The 23,071-nt window shown below is 38.6% G+C and overlaps 1 protein-coding gene across 4 annotated transcripts in view; it reads right to left on the bottom strand.

Moving 5' to 3' along the window:
- Window positions 1-216: 216 nt before the first annotated feature.
- SH3TC2 (SH3 domain and tetratricopeptide repeats 2) overlaps window positions 217-23,071 on the bottom strand; it is a 168,263-nt gene continuing 145,408 nt past the window's right edge. For all 4 annotated transcript variants that reach the window (XM_040344530.1, XM_040344531.1, XM_040344532.1 and 1 more), the window contains 6 exons: window positions 22,568-22,748; window positions 15,610-15,760; window positions 11,952-12,074; window positions 10,652-10,802; window positions 3,789-3,985; window positions 217-2,185 (listed from right to left, as the gene is read on the bottom strand). In XM_040344530.1, coding sequence (XP_040200464.1) covers window positions 2,048-2,185; window positions 3,789-3,985; window positions 10,652-10,802; window positions 11,952-12,074; window positions 15,610-15,760; window positions 22,568-22,748 — 941 coding nt within the window. In that variant the 3' untranslated portion in view covers window positions 217-2,047. The remainder of the gene's footprint in view (window positions 2,186-3,788; window positions 3,986-10,651; window positions 10,803-11,951; window positions 12,075-15,609; window positions 15,761-22,567; window positions 22,749-23,071) is intronic.

Here is a 23,071-nt window from a genome sequence, read left to right as displayed (position 1 = left end):
GCAGATTGATATTATTTAACCAATGTGCAAAATGTTTGGTGAGACTGCAAAAATTTTAACATTCATGATTTTTGTTATCTGCAAGTATGACCAAGAATATTACAGCAATTCTCGTATTTTCAGTTAATAGATTAGATCTAATTTTTAGGTTTCTACTTGTCGTATGGGTGGCTTCACTCTGTGCATTCATCCTCATTGCAAATAAAAATCAGTCACCCTGTTCACAAAAATAATTTAATTCTAGACAATGAAATAACAGATTTCATCATGAAATCATTTATATTCTTATGATTTAAAATATGTAAAATAATGGTAATAAAGCATTAAATAATACACTTAACATGAACTAATGTATTTATTTTAAAAGCTGCTTTTCAGATTTTAGTGGAAAGTTGCTTTATGTCAATTGTCAATTACAACCTAAATAATTAATGCAAATCTTCAGTGTGGATTTTTAGAAAATTCATATTTTAGTTGTTTTCGATATGAGCTCTAATGGTCTTGTCTTCTTTATAAATAGGTATGTTCAGGTCTTGTTATATGGCACCAATCCCGAAACAGCAATAACATGAAAAACTCTTGACTGATATTGACTACATGTGACAAAACTTGTCCCAATTTCACTCATGTATGTCTAAATGGGCAACAGGACATTTTGTTTTAGGTAGTTCTTGAAATGCCAAGGGGGGGGGGGGGTAAACTTTAAAATGATACATGTAGCCACAATGAGTTTCTAGAACTATGTTTCAGAGCTAGAATGCTGTTCTGAACTTGCCTTCAGGTCTCGTATTCCCTCATCACTTACTTCAGTCTTAACTACATTCACACCTTCCCTTCTACTCTGCATGTCTCTTATAGATCTGAGAAATCTTCTTTGAAGGGAAGAAGTCTGGCCACAAGATCAATCACTAGCTATGCAACGCCACTGATAAGCATAATTCTGAAGCTGATATATGTTCAACAAGTTTGTCCTTTTTTTTAACTAAAAGGAAATTGATCACAGATTTGTCTACCCGACATTTGGTCCTTCTTTGATCTGTCACTTGCAAGTTAAATGTCCTCCTTAGGCTATAGCTAAAATACATTTTCTGTATTGTAAATACACAGATTTGTGTATTCTTATTTAAAAATAATGATCTCAAGATTCAGGAATTTTTAAGTAGGTTACACACATAGTAAGGACCAGAATTTTCATAAAACATCCCTCTTAAAAGATTAAAAACTGGATATATTTTTTTTAATGTTCTGACATCATTATACTTATTACATGAACACCTTCCATCAGCTCAAGTGTTCATGGGACAAGCCCAGACTATAACCAAGTGGGTGCATCTTTAGAAATAGGTGGCTTTAGATGCATAATGTAGCAAACAGGGCATGATTTGTGTGGATCTGGGGTTAATTGAAACTGTGCCAGAAAAGTTGGAAACAGTAGTTGATGTTTCTGAACAGAACCATCATATAGCTAATATATAGCAATGTTTAGTTGTGAGTGCTGGTGACATCATAAATAGATCACTGCTTTTCAGTTTAAAAATAGATAACAATGTGCATCATAAAAGTGCTTAGAGTTTATTTTGTTAATGAAACATAAGCTTGGAAATTTACGTTTCTCTGTGTTTTGCCATAACACTGTCTTTCTGGCAAATATACCTGATGATTCATATAAGGGATATTAGAGTTGAAAGCTGAAAAACAAACATTGGCTGTAAAAATGCTTTGCAAATCTCTCTAGTACTGCGTGGGATAATGAGATTATCTTCTTTATACCTGAGATGCTAACAGTGTGCAAGAGCTCTGTGCAATGACTCAAGGTCGTGTATTAGCCCCTATACATAAACAGGGCTGCACTTTAGGAGACATACCACTTGTTATGTTCTTTTCTCTATGGTAATAATCAGTAACCATTTGAATGCATGTGGCATGGTTGGTCCATCTGTTACATGAAATAGGAGGGATGTAGGATTTTCTCTTTTTATATTAGACAAGAGTATGCATAACATAGTTTCATTTATATGCTTGATTCCTGACAAGTTGTAGACTTTATTTAATGCTCTCCATCACACAGGAACTTTCCATATACATCTGAAATTTTCTCCATGAGCAGCAGCTGAAATTCTTCATTTCCGACTTCAATAGCAGCAGCAAGGGCCAGGCAGAGGTAGGTAGCTGCATCATCAGCATCCTGTTAATGGAAAAAGCAGACCGTTTATTCTACGCGTAGCAATACATTATAACACAGGGACAGCGCAATAAGCATAAATCAATTTCAAGTTTACTAATAGGGCACGGCAGGGAGCAACAAAAACATAAGAAGTATGCTATCCCACAGTAACCACATTTTTTTCTTTCATCAGTTTAGAGAAGTCAGAACAGTAAAATGAGATTAACTGGTTATTCTGGGTTTCTGCACTTTCCTCTTTTCTTTAAAGAAAACCAATGCAGCTACTACATCCAAGGACCAGTAGGCTATAATATATCATGTTTTTGTCTTAGGTTTAGATATCCTGTATGTTCTGTTGTATTACAATGCAGTAATTCAACAGTACATATAGGGATAATAAAACATTAAAATAAATAAATAAATAAATAAACATACATACTCACCTAGATGGATGCAGCATCAATCTGCAGCTGTCCCCCACTGTCTCTACACCCAGAACTGTCCAATAAAAGACCATTGATTGCTTAGCTCTCAGATCCACTCTGAGAACAGATCAGTGACTGTCAGCGACAGGCTCTATGCTCTGCCCCTCCATCACTCACCGGAGCACTGGACTTTGGAGAGGGTGGGAATGGCTGACTCAGGCTCTCAATGGCATGCTAAGAGACAGAGTCAGCTGTCAGTCGGCATCTGGGCAGATCCCACTGTCAGCTGAATCTGGGTCACAGGAATGCAGAACTAAGTGCACCCACAGAACTCCTGTGACCCGCAGGAGAAGTATGGCCAAAACAACGTTGGCCATACCTCTCCTTTAAATTAAAACTATGGCTTTGGAGGATTTGGATCAGCCAAGGAAAGTAAAGGAATTATTTTGTATACTTTATGAGGCTTGTGTGGCAAATAGATTTGGTACTTGATTAGGCTGTGAAACAGGAGCCTTTAGATGAACTTTAATATTTGTGAAAGTAAAAACATACAAAGAAATGCTTGTGAGCATTATCTCTTAATTATATACACTCTATGGGCCAGATTCACGTAGCCCGGGCGCAGCGTAACGTAACCGATTTAGGTTACACACGCCGCAAATTTTCTGTCTAAGTGCCCGATCCACAAAGCACTTACCTGGAAATTTGCGGCAGTGTATCCTAAATCCGTCCGGGGCAAGGCGGGCCAATTCAAATGGGGTGGGTAAAAGGTGCCCTATATTTGCGACGGCAAACTAACACTTGCGGCGACGTAACGACGGGAAAAAGTTTCGTGGATCGCCGTAACTGCTAATTTGCATACCCGACGCTGGTTTACGACGCAAACTCCCCCCAGCGGCGGCCGCGGTACTGCATCCTAAGATCCGACAGTGTAAAACTGTACACCTGTCGGATCTTAGGGATATCTACAGTATGCGTAACTGATTCTATGAATCAGTCGCATAGATAGAAACAGGGATACGACGGCGTATCAGCAGATACGCCGTCGTATCCCTTTTGTGAATCTGGCCCTATCTGTGCAGTAGGACAGTAAAGTGATTATAAAATGTGATAATGTAAAATTATACAAATTCCCTATACTGTTTTTCAACAAAGCTCTTACAGAATTCTATATATGTCATCTCAAAGACAAGTGTCACCTTTCTCCTATTGAGTGCGATGTCCCCCAGACGCCAATAGACCTTGACATAATAGGCAGCCTCTACTGCATGTTGAATTGATGAAGAACACACTGACAGCGCCTTGAGGTAACAGTACTCTGCAATCTCATAAATCTGCAAAGTGTAGTAAACTCCTGCCAATCGATGGAATGCAACCAGCTCTTGTAATGGGTCCTCTGAAGAAACAGATAAAAAAGATTAAATGCAACAAATTAACGTTTATATGCCTCAAATGTTGCATCACTGTATAAAACAGAAAACCAGAAGAGAAGAGGGCTGACACTAGGTGGACTTGATCTGGAGGAATAAATTTGTAAAATGGCAGTCATACAGAAGCGGTGTTGGATTTATTAGGATTTTCTTATTATACAGGGCCTAAAAAGTAACTCCACTTTTGTTAAGAAAAAAAACATTCCCCTCTAGGTGATTTATGTACATTGCAGAGATTTTAACAAACTGCTGCTCTGAGGAAATCAATATGTTCACCTAGGCCCAGATTCAGCATAGCTTGCGCGATATTTGCGGGGGAGCAGGGCAACGATTTTGCCCTGCGCCCCCGCAAATATTTTGCGCTGCCCTCGATTCACGGAGTAGTAGCTCCATGAACTGCGAGGGCGCGCCGGCAAATTTGCCCGGCGTAAGCGCGCGAAAGTTATATGATCCCGCCGGAATTAGGAAACTTTCCCGACGTGCATTGCGGCAAATGACGTCGCAAGGACGTCATTTGCTTCAAAGTGAACGTGAATGGCGTCCAGCGCCATTCACGAAGCACTTACGCAAACGCCGTGAAATGGCAGCCTTGCGCTAAAGTTGCCGTACAGAAACTCCGTACCTGGCTTGCACGGGGGCCGCGCAAGTTTGTGAATCAGTTGGTAGTATGCAATTTGCATACTACACGCTGATCACAATGGGAGCGCCCCCTAGCGGCAAGCACAAGAATGCAGCCTAAAATCTGCGAGGCATAAGTGCCTTATGCCGTGCAGATTTTAGGCTGCAGTCGGTGTAACGAGGTTCCTGAATGAGGAGCACTCGTTACACCGGAGCAAGTAAGCAATTGCGCCGTGTAACTTATGGTTACACAGGTGCAATTGCTTCTTCAATCTGGGCCCTATTTTTTTGGATGCTGATTTGGGATGGGAATGGGAGTGACTAACTAATTTTATTTAGCTGGTGCACTTGGAGTGCTCAGAAGAGAAAAGCTGCAGTTTCTGCATCCCTTTAGATGTGATAAACCCTTAGAGAATGTCTCACTAAACGTGACTTTTTTACAGAGGATGCCGAAGATTTGACTTGTATCCTAGTCTAGAGTTTTTCAAACAAGCAGGAAATTACGTTTCTGGTGGTGTATTCATTGGCTTTTTTGAAAATTACAGTGGATGCAGTTTGAAAATAAATGGTAATGGAAATGGTTTAATAACATTAGTATTTGTATGTGATTTTATATATATATATATATATATATATATATATATATATATATATATATATATATAATCACATACAAATACTACTTTTCCTACTCCAAACACGGCGAGTCCCCCTCCTCAAGAAGGCACGTCTACAGTTATGCCAACAAACTGAATGGTTCAGAGAAGGATTGGGAGAAAGTGATGTGGTCAGATGAGACCACAATTTTGTTCTTTGCCATTAACTTGAATCGCTGTGTTTGGAGGAAGAAAAATGCTGACTATGACCCCAAGAACACCATACCTACAGTCAAGCACGGAGGTGGAAACATTATACTTTGGGACTGTTTCTCTGCTAAAGGTACAGGCCAACTTTGCTGCATTGAGGAGCCAATGGACAGGCCATGTATTGTAAAAACGTTTGACTACCTTCTTCCCTCAGACAGAACACTGAAGATGGGCCGTGGATGAGTTTTCCAGCATGACAATGACCCAAAACATACCACCAAGGCAACAATGGAGTGGCTCAAGAAGCACATTAAGGTCATGGAGTGGCCTTGTCAGTCTCCAGACCTTAATCCTATAAACAAATTATGGAGGTTTCTTAAAAAATTTCAATAAAAGCGATTGTCTCAGAAAAAATTATGGAGGGAGCTGAAACTTTGAGTTGCCAAGCGACAGCCAAGAAACCTTAAGGATTTAGAGTAGATCTGTAAAGACAAATGGATCAAAATCCCTCCTGAGATATGTGCAAACCTGGTCATCAACTACAAAAAACATCTTACCTCTGTGCTTGCCAACAAGGGATTTCCCACCAAGTACTAAGTCATGTTATGCTTGGGGATCAAATACTTATTTTACTCACTGAACTGCAACTTAATTTATAGCATTTGTTTTATATTATGTGTCTAGCATTTTTTTGCACATTGGCAAAAACACAAACTCTGCAGGGGATCAATATTTTCCCCACTACATATATTATTATTATTGTTTTACTCACTATTTTTATTCCAATGAAAGTGGAGTTACCCTTTAATTTCTGTAGATATATACAACTGCTTTTTTTCTGTAGAGCAAGGCTTCTAAAAGTAGGCTTTTCAGTGGTTATTATTTTAGGGCTTTCATTTATTTTGTGGATATGCAGATTTTTATTGTATTTTGATAGGACTTTTTTTCAGGGTTAAATATTTATCATTGCATTTATTTTTTTTATTTTTTGCAAGGCTTCCCTTAAAAAATGTGGGATTGGTTTCAGGGGTAGTATTTTGAGTTGTCATTTCTTTTGGGGGTGTGTGTGTGTACGTCTTTGTTTAGCTTGAGGTGTTCAAGGCACAGCATTAACTTGTGCATTCAAAGCATGCCACTTTATTGTTTTAACCTCCCTGGCGGTATGATTCTGTCTGGAATTACGTACCAAAAGCGGTACAATTATTTTGCAAGGAAATTTGGCGTTTTATACTGAAGGCCTGTAATTTTTAGAAATAACTCACTTAAATCTGACCAAGCAAGAGTCTTGTAGGCATCTCGGGTATGATTTTTTTTTTAAAACAAAATTATAAATTATAATATAATAAATAATTATAAATAATTATAACAAATAATAATATAATTATAATAAAAATTATTCAATAATGTAATCAACTCAAAATCACTGAAATTTGCTCAGTTGCAGAATTGTCGCTGTCATTATTATTTTTTTTTTATGACGAATTTCCCCACAAATCGCTATCCCACATTTCTGCAAGTGATTATAATTTATTATCTCTGTTTTCTAGCTGATCTAAAACCATTTTTTGACATAAAGGGACACTTTTGGACAATCTACAGTTTTTAGGCAGAAATTACATTTTTTTTTTTTATAAAAGTACATGTAGGGCACTGGGCAGACCACTAGGGACAAGGGGGGTGTGTATTTTTTACATACAGTACTGTAATCTATAAGATTACAGTATACTGTATGTAAAGTGTTTGTTTACTTTTTTGAATTTGGCGCCGTTCTCCGCTCCCGTGCGTCGTAACGTCGCAGGGAACGGAGATCGGCGGCACACGGGGACTGTGAATCGAGCGAGGAGGTCCCGCTCGCTCACACAGCGGGGTGGCATCGCTGGATCCAGGGACAAGGTGAGTAATTTGCCTGTGGATCCAGCGAAAGGTAAGCCACGCCGCTGCACGTCCACCCCGAGCGTGACTCGGGGATACCGATTTTAGCATTGAAAACCAACCCCGAGTCACGCTCGGGTTTACCGCCAGGGAGGTTAAAGGAAAAATAAAACAAATTGGGAAAACACTGTTCCCTTAAACGACTTCACACTATAATACTCACACCCCTATTCACCCCCATAGATAAAAAAAAAAGTTAGGCATATACCAATTTGGCATAGTATCCCTGATTAAGTTTGTCCTGTTGATAGACTTTTAGTAAAACCCCTACCTATCCTCTTTGTTAGTAGTACATTTGGAAATAAAATTCATATTTAAAATTGTCCTGCTGGTGATCAATTTTACACTACTGTGTGCTCTGTGATAAGTCAATTCTTAGTGAGAGTTTGATAGAAATTTGCTGAACCCCTCTAGTGATATACATAATTATTGTAAAAAAAAATGCATACATACACCTTTCATTCACACGTTTAGGCTTCATTTCCATGGATGTTTTTACAGCCACTTTTCTGAGCGTTTTTTGCAGATTAAAAACAGCTCTCCATGTTAGTCTATGACCTCATGCCCACCATGATATTTTTGAGTTGAAGATCGCTGAGCCATTTTTAAGCTGCAAAAAAAAACCAGGACCAGTGCATTCTGAAGCTCCAGAGTAGAGCTGTAAAAATGCCAAATGTTAAAAAACGCTCAAAAACGCGCAAAAAAATTAAAATATTAAAAAAAAAAAAAAAAAAAAAATAATAACATGGACAGGCGTTTTTAAGCTGTAAAAAAAGTCTAAAGAAAGTGGCTGTCAAAACGTCCATGGAAATGAAGCCTTAAAATTAAAAGTGACAGTACACATTTCTCCCAGTGTTGATGGACAAGGGCCCCTTCCCCACTTACATTACCCCAAGAAGGATGTGGGATATTATGGGGAATCTGGAAACCCCTTTTTTTCTCCCAGTGGAAGGTGTATTTTTCCCTAGGAGTACAAATTCCCTAGGAATTCAATGTAAATAAACATATACACCAGACAATGTCTTTTAATGAAAATACATAAAAACTAATTCAATAAAAATGTCATTAATGTCCATCAAAGTAACTCAGTTTTAATTACGATGCTCAGTGGTGTAATCTACATTTTTAATCCCCTTTAATCAAGATGACCAAATGCCCATATTCGTCTTTGTCAAAGTTAAAAGGAATGTTGCTGTATGACCGGACAGTTCCAGCGTTGTGGTCTACTGTTACAAACTCCCACCGATGTTTATCTGCCACAATTGCATCGTTAACTGACAAATCCCTAGCACTGCAGTAAATTAAGCGCAGCATCAGGTATCCTGGGTGACATCATTGATCAAATATGGTCATAACCAAACATTGCGCACTTTCAGACTTTAGATCTGCTTTAAAGGTAACCCGTACTGTAATGCCCTGTACACACGATCGGTTCGTCTGATGAAAACGAACCGATGGACCGTTTTCATCGGACGAACCGATTGTGTGTGGGCCCCATCGTTTTTTTTTCTTCCCATCTGTGAAAAAAAATAGAACCTGTTTTTAAAATTTTCTTATGGTTAAAAAAACGATAGAAAAAAACGATCGTCTGTGGGGAAATCCATTGGTTAAAAATCCATGCATGCTCAGAATCAAGTCGACGCATGCTCGGAAGCATTGAACTTCATTTTTCTCAGCGCGTCATTGTGTTTTACGTCACCGCGTTGGACATGATCGGATTTTTAACCGATGGTGTGTTGGCAGGACTGGTGAAAGTCAGCTTCATCGGATATCTGATGAAAAAATCTATCGGTCCGTTTTCATCAGACGAACCGATCGTGTGTACAGGGCATAAGAAATGTGGTTTTGCTAACCTGAATACTAGTTGATTGTCTGTCCCTGTCTTCAGTACTTTGAGTCAATGACCTGGAACTAGCATGCAGATTAGAAAGTGAGATTAAGGTCAAAACTCCTGATCTACTATCAGGCCAGGGACTCAGAAAGGATTAAAGCCATTAGATCAGCATGATGGCCATATTTAATGGCCAAGTAACTGGCATTTACTGATAGAAAGGCTAGTACTGAAATCCTGCAGATTTTTCTCAAGCAATTTTTTTTTTTTTACTAGTATGAATACAGTGCTTTACTCCATTTATATCATATAGACGCCTCATTTCTAGTAACAAAAAAAAAGGATGTTAGTATGAAAATGACAAGTGTATGTTCTGGTATGTCCTGATTACATTTAGGGTACATTTTACTGTGGGAAATATAGAAATAAATCGGCACAGGTTCAGTAGTGTAGGGGTTTAAGGTTAAATCAGAGAGGAATCCTAAGAAATTGTTTGCATACATTTGCTGCTCAGCAGTAGGACAGAGATGAAACATATTACTGATAAAAAGGCATATAAAAACCATATGTTTAGTCTCTGAAGGATACAAGATTCTTTACATAAAATGACCACTAGAACTAGAATTTTTTTTTCTGCATAATTGAATTACTGAATGTCTTAACCTTTATTTTTATTTTTGAATTTAAGTATGATAAAGCGATATTGTAAGCTCCTTATGGAGAAGGCAAATGCCAATGATAATAAGATAGATAGCTTTAGAAGCACAAAACCAGGATAACACTGTGGAAAACATATTTATTAAATACTCAACAGCATTTGCCCTCAACCAGTGTTTTAGAAGTCATATATGGCTCTAAGCTACCCCTAAAGTGCCCGCTATCTGTTCATTATCAACATCTTTTGTATTATTGTCTCCCATAAGCACGAACGTAAGCTGATGTAATCATTTGGTATTATTTAAATATTATTTTGTGTGCAATGTTTTTTGTAGAGTGCTTTACTTACCATATGCCGCAGGATGGTGGTACAAAGTGTGATGGAATTCAATTCAGTATAAGAAGAATGAAATAATTACTCAATTTATATCATTACTTAGAGATTCCACCATGACCTCTTTGGCTCATGTTTCTGACATGTATTGCTTTTGAGAATTTGCTGCTTCCTTTCCCTTGTTTGTTTCTCTCATTTAATTAATTTCTTTAACCACTTGCCTACTGGGCACTTTTACCCCCCTTCCTGCTCAGGCCAATCCTTCCCATTTATCCATTTTTGTTACTGTGTTCACAAGTAGAGAGGGTAAAAGTATTATCAAAGAGAGTTTTTAGCAGCCAAGTAAAAAATATTATACATCACAAAGGTAATTCTCTTGTGAATCATCATATATTGTATCTACAATATAGTGTGTACAAAATTGAAAATGCAACCTGAGGTTCAGCATACACACCCACAAGCGTGCCGAGTCGGACCGCCATAGTGGCAAATTCCAGCGACGCTTTATAGTCTCCTTGGCTTATTAGTAGCTGAGTGAGTTTATGGTAAAGTCGCAGCTGCGATTTTGTGTCCTCCAACTTCTTTGCTAGTGGCAGAGCGCCTTCCTGTAAACAGGGTGACATGAAAAAAAAAAGATATTAGTTATATACATAAATGTAAAAATCATAAAAATAAATATACTGCAATAAAAGATATCTCAATTAATCTGCTTAGGTTTCGATTGTTTGGCATTTGCCATAAAGGCTAGTATATCTCTGAGTTGCATAGCATCAACCAGTCCTCTTTAACCATTTTTTAGATAAATACTTGCGTGCAATTATCTTGATAATTGTGAATTATCGTGGCCCTTTAATTTGCCTATTTAGTCACTCTCAGCGCACAACAACTTTATGTTTACTATATTCTGAATGTACTACAAATTTCCACTGCTGCGCCATTAGCAGAGCAAAAATTCAAATAATTGCTTACCTCTATCTAAGCTGATTCACTAAAGATGTTAAAAATCTTTGCACAATAAATTGTGTACTTATTCACTTAAATTATTCAGTCATGTCAAAAGTAAATTCCTGATTACTTATTTCATCTTCACATGATTGGGTATTCAAAGAAAGCAGGAATTTGCTTTTCATATGATTGGATAAATATTCGCACAACGTATCATGTGAAGATTCTCAGCTCCTTTGATAAATCAGCCCGATTGTGTTTTATATGTCATGCTGCTTTTTATTCATAGTCTGGTGCTAAGTTTTCCCACGCTAACTCACTCTTGAAAATGCAAACCCTTCATTTATTAATAAATAAAATACATTTTACAATAATCCCTTTTTTTTGGATGAAGTGGAGAGGGAATAGAATACCTGCCAGTTTTTTCATTGCTGTCTGCGCCCCTGTTATGGATATTCACCCTTTCTATTTGCCCTGTTTACTGTCATCACTGAGAGCGAAAGTGAAAGAAAATCCCAAATTTTAGGTTGTCACCACAATAGGAATAGAGGGGAAATCTTCAACTAGTGTCCTGGTGATATAACCAGGTATTCCCTTACTTTGGAAGGATTTCCTCGCCCTTATTGTTTTGGCTGTGGGACAGGAAGTGAACGGGACACAGATGGCATAAAATCCTGACAGGGGTTATAATCCTCCCTTACTCTATCTGAAGTGGAAAAAAAAAGACATTTTGACTTTAGTTCTGCTTTAAGTGTATATGTTCAGTGGTTATATCGCTGATTACTTGACAGGTTTTATGTGCTGATTACCTTATAAAAAGGCAGAGCTTTGTCTCTCTTCTGTAGCCCATGGAAGAACACATCTCCTGCAGCTTCATACAAGTGCAATGTAGCAGTAAAGTGCTCGGAGCTCTGGGAAGCCTGGATTCCAGCCTGCCATAAAGTCATGAAAAGTTATTTTCGGAATTCCAAATAACTGAACAATCAGCAGTCATTGAAGCATGCCCCTGAGAGGTCTGCTTTATCTTTCAATACATTATTTTTCTGCATTAAACTGGTCATCTTCATTGTGTTGTAATAGCTGAGACTATATAATGTCATTCATCTTTACGAATAAGCTCTAAAGTTACATAGAATATAAGTAATTCTACATATTTTTATGTTTTAATGTTTATATCATCGTAATTAGGAAAAAAAAACACTTTGAACGCATACCTGTACACTTTTCTATCACTATTATAATATGTGAACCCTTATCTTATAAAACAACCCATTCCTTTCAAAATAGAAATGAAATTCAAAACATTTGTGTATACAGTATATATGAAAATAAATTATACGGTAATTGTTTTTTTTTTTGTTTTTTTTATAAGTGGTCACAAAACCTCTATTCTCTGCTGCATAAGGGGCTTGGAGAGCTGGGGTGGAGAAACAGCAGGATACTGATCTTCCTAGTAAATGGCTGTGCAGAGGGACGTGTCAGCACAAGTCTGCTTTTTTTAAGCCAGGCAGGCTGTTCTTCTGGCACTGGCCAGTTTTAAATAGGAAAACAGTGGGACTGGCAGGAACACCAGTGATTTTACACAACAAAGGAAATAACAGGAGTACAGGTGATGTTTTAACAGTACATGCTATGAAATACAAATATCAGGAATATAAAATGTTGGTGTAACATATTCTTTAAGCACTAAAGCTGAGAGAGGAGGCAATCTCCTCAACAACAGCTGTGTAGTCTGAGGAGCTAACAAAAGAATCCATTCAATATATATTCCATCAAGTAGTTGATTGTATTACACTGTTGTTGATGAATCTAAAGTGTGGCTAGTTTTATTCCAACCAATATGCATGTTTCAGTGAAAGCGGAACTAAAGTCCCACTTTCAAAAACCGTGAGTAGGCAAACTCTTTATTGCAGAAGAGACATGCAATGTTTCCTCTGCAATAAAAGAAACCTACCTGCCTGCTCATAGTCTTCTTTAGAATGTACATCGAGGTACACAAGTACAGTTCAGTTAACATTCTTGTACAGCAAAATGACTGCACGCCAGCCAACCCAAACCTAAGTACGGGCCATTGAAGAATAAGGTAAATTCCATGAAGTTTAGCTCTGCTTTAAAGCAGAACTAAACTCTTCAATTTAACAGGTTCCCAAAACAGTTACTTTTAAGGAGTTTTGTAAATGATAACTTTCAGTTGCTTGTGCTCTCCACTGTCAAGCCATCAAATGACTTCTGTCATAACCGATCACATGTGCAACACCATGGCACCTACAGATCAAACAGAGGCTTATATGGCAGCTTCTTTGGCTGTAAAGATTTTGAGTGTTTAGTCTCACTTGAATGCTGATACTGGATTGGTAGTGAGGGTAGCACAGTGTTTCTCAACCTTTTTTCAGTTAAGGCACCATTTCAAATTATTCTCAACTTTGAGGTACCCCATTCTAAAAAGTCAAAAACTAAACTAACTTTTATATAACACAGCAACATCAACACATGTAGGACACCCAGCGTTAGAGGTGATTTATTCTTTCAAAGCAAATATACTTTTGCAAACTGGTACTGAATAGTATTCGGATGTTCCTCTTCTCTCTGTCAGTTTCTTTAACTCACTCAGCTAATGTGAGTGAGTGAGAAACGTATATAGCGCAACACATGCGAACTGAATCGCCTCTGGGCGCTTGGTATCCATTCCCTGAGTAAACTTTTTTTTGCCCTCAGAAGAGATGGGTTTTGATTTTTCTTCTGAAGGCCAAGTAGTTCATCTCCAGTCGGATGCTGGTTGGTAGAGCGTTCCATAGTCTAGGTCCTTGGACTGCAAATCTTCGTTCTCCTTTGCACTTGTATCTGGCTTTTGGTATATGGAGTAGATTTTGGTTGGTGAATCGCAGAACGTGATTGGGGTTGTGAGCTTTTAGTTTTTTGCATAGATATTGGGGGGCATTTCCTTGAACACACTTACTGTATGCGTTAGACAGAGTGCCTTGAAGGTGATTCTGTCTTTTACAGGCAACCAATGAAGGGATCTCAGTGAAGGTGAGATTGATTCCCATGGTTTTTTCCCAGTCACAAGTCAATCGGCCGTATTTTGAACGACTTGTGACCCCAGAGCTGATGAGAGGGGGAAGGGGAGGGTCAAATAAGGATGCTGTGCAGGTGCCCAATCTCCTCCTTATCAACCGATAACATCATTGATTGTTATGCCTCGTACACACGATCAGTTTTTTTCGACAGGAAAACCGCAGGTTTTTTTCAGCAGGAAAATGGCTGAAATTTGTCTTGCATACACACGGTCACACTAATCTTGTCTAAAATTCAGAACGTCAAGATCGCGGTGACATACAACACGTACGACGAGCCGAGATCAATGAAGTTCAATAGGCAGTTCGGCTCTTCTGCTTGATTCTGAGCATGCACAGGTTTTTTGCACGTCGTAATTGCATACAGACAAACGCGATTCGAGATAAGAATTTTTCCTGTCACAAAAATTGAGATCCTGCTCTCAATCTTTTCTTGGCAGGAAAACTGACAGAAAAAGTGTGATGGAGCATACACATGGTCTGAATTCCTGACAAAAACCTCACATCGCACTTTTTCTGTCACGAAAACCGATCGTGTGTACGAAACATTAGGATACCATCAGCTAGAACAGGGGTAGGCAACCTGGGGCCCTCCAGCTGTTGCAGAACTACAAGTCCCATCATGCCTCTGGAAGTAATTGTAACTGCCATCCTTGCATGCCTTATGGGAAATATAGTTCCACAGATGGAACCACTTCCTGACTTTTAATATTACTGGCTCTGCTGCCCCCACTGTGGTGTCTCGTTCCTCATGTAACATTCCAGTTTAAGTAAAATAAATCTGAATGGGACTACATTGAATTTACTATGACAATTGGGTGAACTTAATTGGAAAGTTATTTGTTCTGCTGGCATCAGCCTAAAACTTGAAATACCAGTTTTGAACTGATTTTTTTAGGCTTTAAGCCTCTTTCGCACCATGTGAAGAGATGGGCATTTTTCTAACCTAGGCCTCTGCAAGAACACAAATAAAACAATTGTTTTCTGTGAATCACACCACAAGATTTTTTTTTGTGCAGAAATATGCAAACGTGTATTTGTTTTTCCTCATGAACCAACATGTGGTGTGATCAGAGCACATAGAAAACAATTGTCTTCTTTGTGTTCTTGCAGAGACACACGTTACAGAAAAACGTATTCTCTGCACATGGTGTAAACAAGCCCAAAATATTTTTTGCAAGTTATATCTACACTTTTTTTTCCATCAGTTTTTATGTGCAGTTTTTATGAGGCTTTAGGCATTTCTAATTACATAATTATGAACATTGAGGGATGAACTGTACAAACTGAGATCTGACCCAGACTGGAACAATTTGCAGATTCTGAATCACTGCAATAGAGAATATTATACAATACTGAATTGTGTACAGATTTCTCCATTGGTATCACTGACATGCAGATAAATCTCAACAAGCTCATCCTCTCGCAGTAGATGATACAGTTTTCCAGCTTGTATCCATCTTTCAGCAGACTTCTCATGCTGTCCCAGGTCAATGGAAATCCTTAGACTTTGCTTCGTATAATCTAGTGCTTTCCTTAGGGACCTGCAAAGAATACAAACATTGACACAAAGCATATAGATTCTCCAATTCATTTACGCAATTTAAAGTGAAACTGGCATGAAGGTGGCATGAAAAGGAAAGCACAATCTACACATAATAAATTTTTAATTAAAGCTGATCTCCTGGTTTAATTTAACTTTTTTAAAGTTTGTTGGGACCAGACTGGTCCCAACAAACAATTTATCTCACTAGTAGCCCCAAATTAAGGTAGGTTAAGTCACAACTCTACTGGTGCTATTACGGTATTTAGCATCCTGAGAGTCAGGGCTCCTGGAACTTTATTTAAAGTATAACAAAAGGTAAAACGTTTTTCTTTAGTTTTGGATAGGGTGCAGAGGGATTAGAACACCTATCAGTTTGTATTGCTGATACCGTTAGGACGATTATTTATTTGTCTTGTTTACCATTGTTTACCATTTTCATTGAAAGTGAAATAAAAAATTGTCCCCAGAAAGGTAATAGAGGGGAAATCTTCCAATGGGGACACTAGTTGTGGTGACTTGGGGGTCCCCAAGGAATCCCCTTAATTTTCAGGGATTTATTCTCACTTCCTGTTTGGCTGTGGGACAAGAAGTGAAGGTAAAACTCTGCATTGGGACACTGATAGCAAAAACAAAAATGACAGGGGTTATAAATCGCCCTTCTAAAAAAATTGTCTACAGTTCTACTTTAAGGGAAGCTAAACACCATAACACAGCTTTGAGTTCAGTCCCCATAAAGAAGCAGCCTGAGCCATGGACATTAGTGTGGCACCCAAAATCAGAAAGCACTCATTGACAACGTCTTTACTGTAAATGAAGATTTGTAGGAGTCAATGTGAAGTGTACCTATTTACATGTATGATTACATGCAAGAGTTTTCACATGCTGAACTGGCTCATTATACAGGGTGGGCCATTTATATGGATACACCTTAATAAAATGGGAATGGTTGGTGATATTAACTTCCTGTTTGTGGCACATTAGTATATGTGAGGGGGGAAAATTTTCAAGATGGGTGGTGACCATGGCGGCCATTTTGAATCCAACTTTTGTTTTTTCAATAGGAAGAGGGTCATGTGACACATCAAACCTATTGGGAATTTCACAAGAAAAACAATGGTGTGCTTGGTTTTAACTTTATTCTTTCATGAGTTATTTACAAGTTTCTGACCACTTATAAAATGTGTTCAATGTGCTCTCCAGTGACATGCGGCGAGTGCTACACTGTGGGCTCTTGATGAATGAAGCTAGGACAGCCACTGATGTTTCTTCATTAGACCCCTTTCACACTGTATACGCCTATAGTGGAGCGTTAAAATCGCGGTAAATTCACGGTAAAATAGCTGTGTTTTACCGCAAATTTACTGCGATTTTAACGCTCTGCTATAGGCATATCCAGTGTGAAAGGGGTCTAATGAAGAAACATCAGTGGCTGTCCTAGCTTCATTCAGCAAGAGCCCACAGCGTAGCACTAGCCGCATGTCACTGGAGAGCACATTGAACACATTTTATAAGTGGTCAGAAACTTGTAAATAACTCATGAAAGAATAAAGTTACGTTAAAACCAAGCACAACATTGTTTTTCTTGTGAAATTCCCAATATGTTTGATGTGTCACATGACCCTCTTCCTATTGAAAAAACAAAAGTTGGATTCAAAATGGCTGACTTCAAAATGGCCACCATGGTCACCACCCATCTTGAAAAGTTTCCCCCCTCACATATACTATTGTGCCACAAACAGGAAGTTAATATCACCAACCATTCCCATTTTATTAAGGTGTATCCATATAAATGGCCCACCCTGTAGAATGTTGTAGTAAAGTGTTTTTACAGTAAGGTATGCGTTTGAGATTTATTAAGCTTTGCTGTCACCTCTACTTAAAAGTTTGGGGAACTGCAAAGACAGTTGAGGTCACATTTTGAAGGTTTATGGGTTTTGCATGTCAAACAAATTAAGCCTATCAAGTTATTTTTTAAAGCTGACCTTCCGTGGCAAATGGAAGGTTAGTTTTTGTCACAGCCCCCCGCCCATATCACAAATAGCCTTAAAAAGCCACTCGTTTGCCACCTCCCCCCCCCCATAAAAATAAACAATACTTTCATCAGCCCCTGCCTCTAATGCTTCTGGGAGGCATCGATGATATCACTATCTCCCAGAAATGCACTGAAAGCTCAAAAACCTGTAAAAATGCACCCCAGTCTAAGCAGGGGGGGCAGGTCGAGGTAAGTGGTTTTTGGGGGCAGCAAATGGTTTGTTTACAAATGGATGACAAAGTGACACAAACAGGTGGGAAACAGTTGTCACTCCGTACTCTAAAGTATCTGAATAATGACTTTAGGGCAGAATTACCAGGTAAGCTGCAGAGTTGCAGAAACTCAAAATGACTTTTGAAAATGCATGTATGTGATTTTGGCTATGGGGTTAAGTCTACAATAATAATTGATCTATTTGTAAGATTATTTTATCTATAGCTCTAGCAGTTCATTTAGAATGGCCTTTACTGTACTTTATAAATTCTCGTACAATTTCTGATCCTTTACCAATGCAAATGACAATACAAAAGTCTCGGAGTCATCTTCGACTCAGACATGACGATGGATGCACAAATAGGATCAGTCGCCAGCAGTTCTCATCATCTGCTCCGCATGCTACGTAAACTCATCCCCTTTATCCCGAAAGAGGACACGGCAGTAGTGGTTGGAACAATCATCAACTCACGACTCGACTATGCAAACTCCCTCTACTTAGGACTACCAAAATACCAGATGGCACGTCTACAAGTCGTCCAGAACACGGCAGCCAGACTGGTAACAGGTAAAAAGCCGTGGGAATCAGTCTCCCCAGTCTTGAGGTCCCTCCACTGGCTGTCCGTACAAGACAGGGTGACATTCAAGACGCTCTGCCTCACCCACAAATGTACACAGGGAAAAGCTCCTCAATACTTAAGCGAGAAAATAAAACCGTACGTCACCATGCGCATGCTCCGGTCAACCAACCAAAACCTTCTCCAAATTCCTAAATCCCGCTACAAATCAAAAGGAGAACGAAGATTTTCGGTCCAAGGACCACGGCTCTGGAATGCTCTACCCACGACCATCCGCTTGGAAGAAAACCATCGGGCATTTAGGAAAAAGCTAAAGACCCACCTCTTCTGAAAGACCTGCACAACGCTGGATGCCAAGCGCCTTGAGGCGATTAAGTTCGCATTTGCTGCGCTATACAAGTTACTCACTCACTCACTCACTCATAACAAAGACATAAAAAAGGCATTCTGTTTGAAAACTGCACACTGTTTAAAAAATAAATAAAAAAGTAACATGGCCCTAAAAGGTTAAAAAAGCCATGTTTAAATATAAAAGTTATGCTTTGCTTCAAATAAGGGCTTGAGAACTGGTGGTCTTCATCTCTTATCTGGATGTATAACATATGATCACCATGAACTCTGTAGGCATTGCTCTTAATTAGGTTATCTTTATGTGAGTGTATATTTTGGCAGCCCTGCTAAATTGTGACTTTGTGCTATTTGCTCAATCCAGCTGACTTCCATCTCTGGTTTATCATTGAAAATTAACTACAGACATTTGCTGCAATGTCAATATGAGATCACACAAAGAATCTTATATGTAAACTTGAGTTTGTTCCTTAACTTGAATAGAGTGGGGCCTTTGTCTGCTCTTAGCCCAGTGGTCGCCAAACTGTGGCCCGAGGGCTAGATGCGGCCCTTTGCTTGCCTTTGTTGGCCCTTGGGGCACTATTCCTCTCACTGATACAAGAGATTATCTTCTCCTACTGGCACCATACTTTCCACCGATACCAACAGTGTGGCATAATTTCTTCCCCTGACACCAATGATGGGCCATACTTCCTTCCTCTAAAATCTGCTAACATCTATAGGACAATGAACTGGTCCTCTGTTTAAAAAGTTTGGAGACCCCTCTCTAATGCTGCGTACACAAGATAGGTTGGTCTGATGAAAACGGTCCATCAGACCGTTTTCATCAGACCAACCTATCTTGTATACGCAGCATTAGAGAGGGGTCTCCAAACTTTTTAAACAGAGGACCAGTTCAAACCGATCGTGTGTGGGCCCCATCGGTTATTTATCCATAGGTTAAAAAAATAGGAACTTGTTTTAAAATTATCTGATGGATAAAAAACCTATAGAAAAAAACGATCGTCTGTAGGTACGTCCATCGGTTAAGAATCCATGCATGCTCAGAATCAAGTCGACGCATGCTTGGAAGCATTGAACTTAATTTTTTTTCAGCACGTTGTTGTGTTTTACGTCACCGCGTTCTGACACGATCGTTTTTTTAACTGATGGTGAGTAGGCACGACTGATCATCAGTCAGCTTCATCGGATAACTGATGGAAAAATCCATCAGACCGTTTTCATCAGCCTAACCTATCGTGTGTACAGGGCATTAGCTTCTTGTGAAGATTCTCTATAACAGAGTTTACAGGGAAATATGCTACTCTGACTGGAACAGAAGTTATGTGTATTGGGAACTATAGTGTACCTCCAGGAATTAAGCAGAATACAGTTGCTCCTTAGCCCAAACATTCAATGCCTCAAATGGGACTGCTGATTCCTTTTAATTATCAGCTCCTGTATGCTTACTGACAATATATTCTGTAGAAAGAACCTTTTAAAGTATATGTGAACCCTTAGCTTGTAACACAATCCATTCAGTTTAAAATAGAAATGAAAGTCAACACATTTGTGTATAGACTATATAGTAAAATGCACAATAAAAATTGCAGTGAAATACAACTTAACTACTTGCATAGAAACTTGTGATAGTAATCTAGTGTAACAGTTGGATGACTAAATGATGTCCATGTGTACAATTGAACCAATAAAAAATAGAAATAACAAAATATTGTAATAGACAGTCAAATGACTGAAAGGAGTCCATGTGCAAATTATTGCAGATAGTACAGTCCCAAATGATGGGTAAAGTACAATGTGCAACATGCTCATATGTCTTCCAAATCCAAAGTGCAAAAGGGAAGTGATCCACCTTATGGCTTGTGCGTGTCCAGGTACGAGGCGGTACCTGGGCACGCACAAGCCACGCACTTCCGGTCTCACTGGTCAACGAGCTGCTAGCGGTGGAACGCACGCCAGCTTCCCAGGACACGACCATCTCTCTCCAAGACTTCCTACAAGCGTACAGCCTCAGGATGTTTGGATGTTTTAAAATAAACGTTTTACACTATGGCGGCCTTCTTTCCTCCTTTTTGGCATCCGTTCCGTTATCTGTTGCTGACACCGGAACCTGTATGACATCCAGCCGACCCATATTAACACTAAGATACTATTGACCTTATTTTAATTAATTAGGTCAACATCGTTTGGTAAGGAGCCATCTATCTTTAATTTTGGTGACTTATTGGTGAAGGTGGATCACTTCCCTTTAGCACTTTGGATTTGGAAGACATATAAGCACGTTGCACGTTGCACTTTACCCATCATTTGGGACTGTACTATCTGCAATAATTTGCACATGGACTCCTTTCAGTTATTTGACTGTCTATTACAATATTTAGTTATTTCTATTTTTTTTTGGTTCAATTGTACACATGGACATCATTTAGTCATCCGACTGTTACACTAGATTACTATCACAAGTTTCTATGCAAGTAGTTAAGTTGTATTTCACTGCAATTTTTTTTGTGCATTTTACTATATAGTCTATTCACCATTTAGCGCCCCTTACCCACAACCACATACTATGAAAATTCAGATCTCTGTATTTTTTTAGGGAGCAGCTTCACGTATTAATTCACTAAGTATTTAGATTAAAATATTTTGGCGCGAGATTTCCTTTTTCTTCACATTTGTGTATAGATTTATATAAAAAATATATAAATACCTATTTTTTTTAATCACATAATCTCTGCTGTCAGCTGTTTAGGGGACATAGAGAGCTGGGGTGGAGAAACAGCAGTCCACTGATCTTCCCAGTAAGGTAAAAGCTGTGCAAAGGTGTCAGCACAAGTTTGACCATTGAAGGACAGTCAGGCTTTTCTCCCAGCACAGCCAGAAAACTGACCACACTGGGAGGGATGCGCACTCAGCTGTGGTCAGTTTGAAAAGTAGAGGAACTGGCAGGATCACCAGATATTTACCACAAATGAAGCAATGCAAAGAAAACAGGATACAGCAGAACATTTTGGTTCCTGCTACTGGTTAGAATGTCCTGTAGCATGCGGCAGGGGAGCAGGTATTCCATTTACCCAATAATGTGGAATACATGCTCTGGGAACAGCAAAACGCCAGGTTTTTAATGCATGGGCCACCATTAAGGTAACTTTAAGGTAACTATATTCACTTTTCTATTACTGGTATGTTTTTTTTTTTTTTTTTTTTTTTTTATAGAAGTAACCCTGTGTTGACAGGGTCACTTTAATTTTATAGAGGCAACAGATGTAATACCAATGAACTTTTGTCATTTGTCATTTTAGTGACGTGTGCACATCTATCAATGGGCATCAAAGAGGAGGACCTCTACAGTGACCTGGTTTCCAAGTACCTTCAGTATGCTATATAATCTAAGAACATGCAAAGGTATAAACATGTATACAGCTGTACACATAACCATGGAAGTAAAAAAATGACAATATATACCAAAGTAAATAAAGCCTATCATATTCTCTTACTCTTCTGTAATGCAAGACAAGATATAAAGTAAAAATAAAGAAAAACAAGTAAAATCACTAAATGTGGTGTAAATAAGGCATTAGGATGTTGTACTTTGTAATGATTAGTTATTGATTAACTCATAATTGCTGTTGATTACTTGTCAGTGTTCAGAGTCTGGTAGAGCTTGCTCAGAATACTCAGCACATCTCCTTCCTTTTGTCTGTCCCTCAGCTGCTGTACAATGAGAACCCAGTGTTCACAGTATGTTATTTGTGCTCCAGTGGTGGGACATACTTCACTGTAGAAATTGAACAATTCTTCAATGATTCTGAGCTGACCTATATAACAAATGAACAGCACAAAATCTGGTATAACTAATCACATTCAAGGGGAGATAAAAAATGTAAATGCAATCATCTACTAGACAAAAAACATATTTTTTTTATAGTTGACATAAAGCAGTGGAACACAAGATCTCCCACCTGTGTATACCCTGTGGACCAAAGTATATTTTACATTTGTGTTGGGACTACTGATTCAACATAAATGTGTAACTGTGTCATTACTTAAAGTTGTAGTAAACTCTCCCACACAACTTTATCATATTGTAATCATCATACAAAAAACACTACTGATCGCTGCTTGTCTCCTTACTTGTTTG

Source organism: Rana temporaria, chromosome 3, assembly GCF_905171775.1.
Source record: "Rana temporaria chromosome 3, aRanTem1.1, whole genome shotgun sequence".
Lineage (NCBI taxonomy): Eukaryota > Metazoa > Chordata > Amphibia > Anura > Ranidae > Rana > Rana temporaria.
The sequence above is the reverse complement of the archived record's forward strand: the minus strand, read 5'-3'. Positions and strand labels throughout refer to the sequence as shown.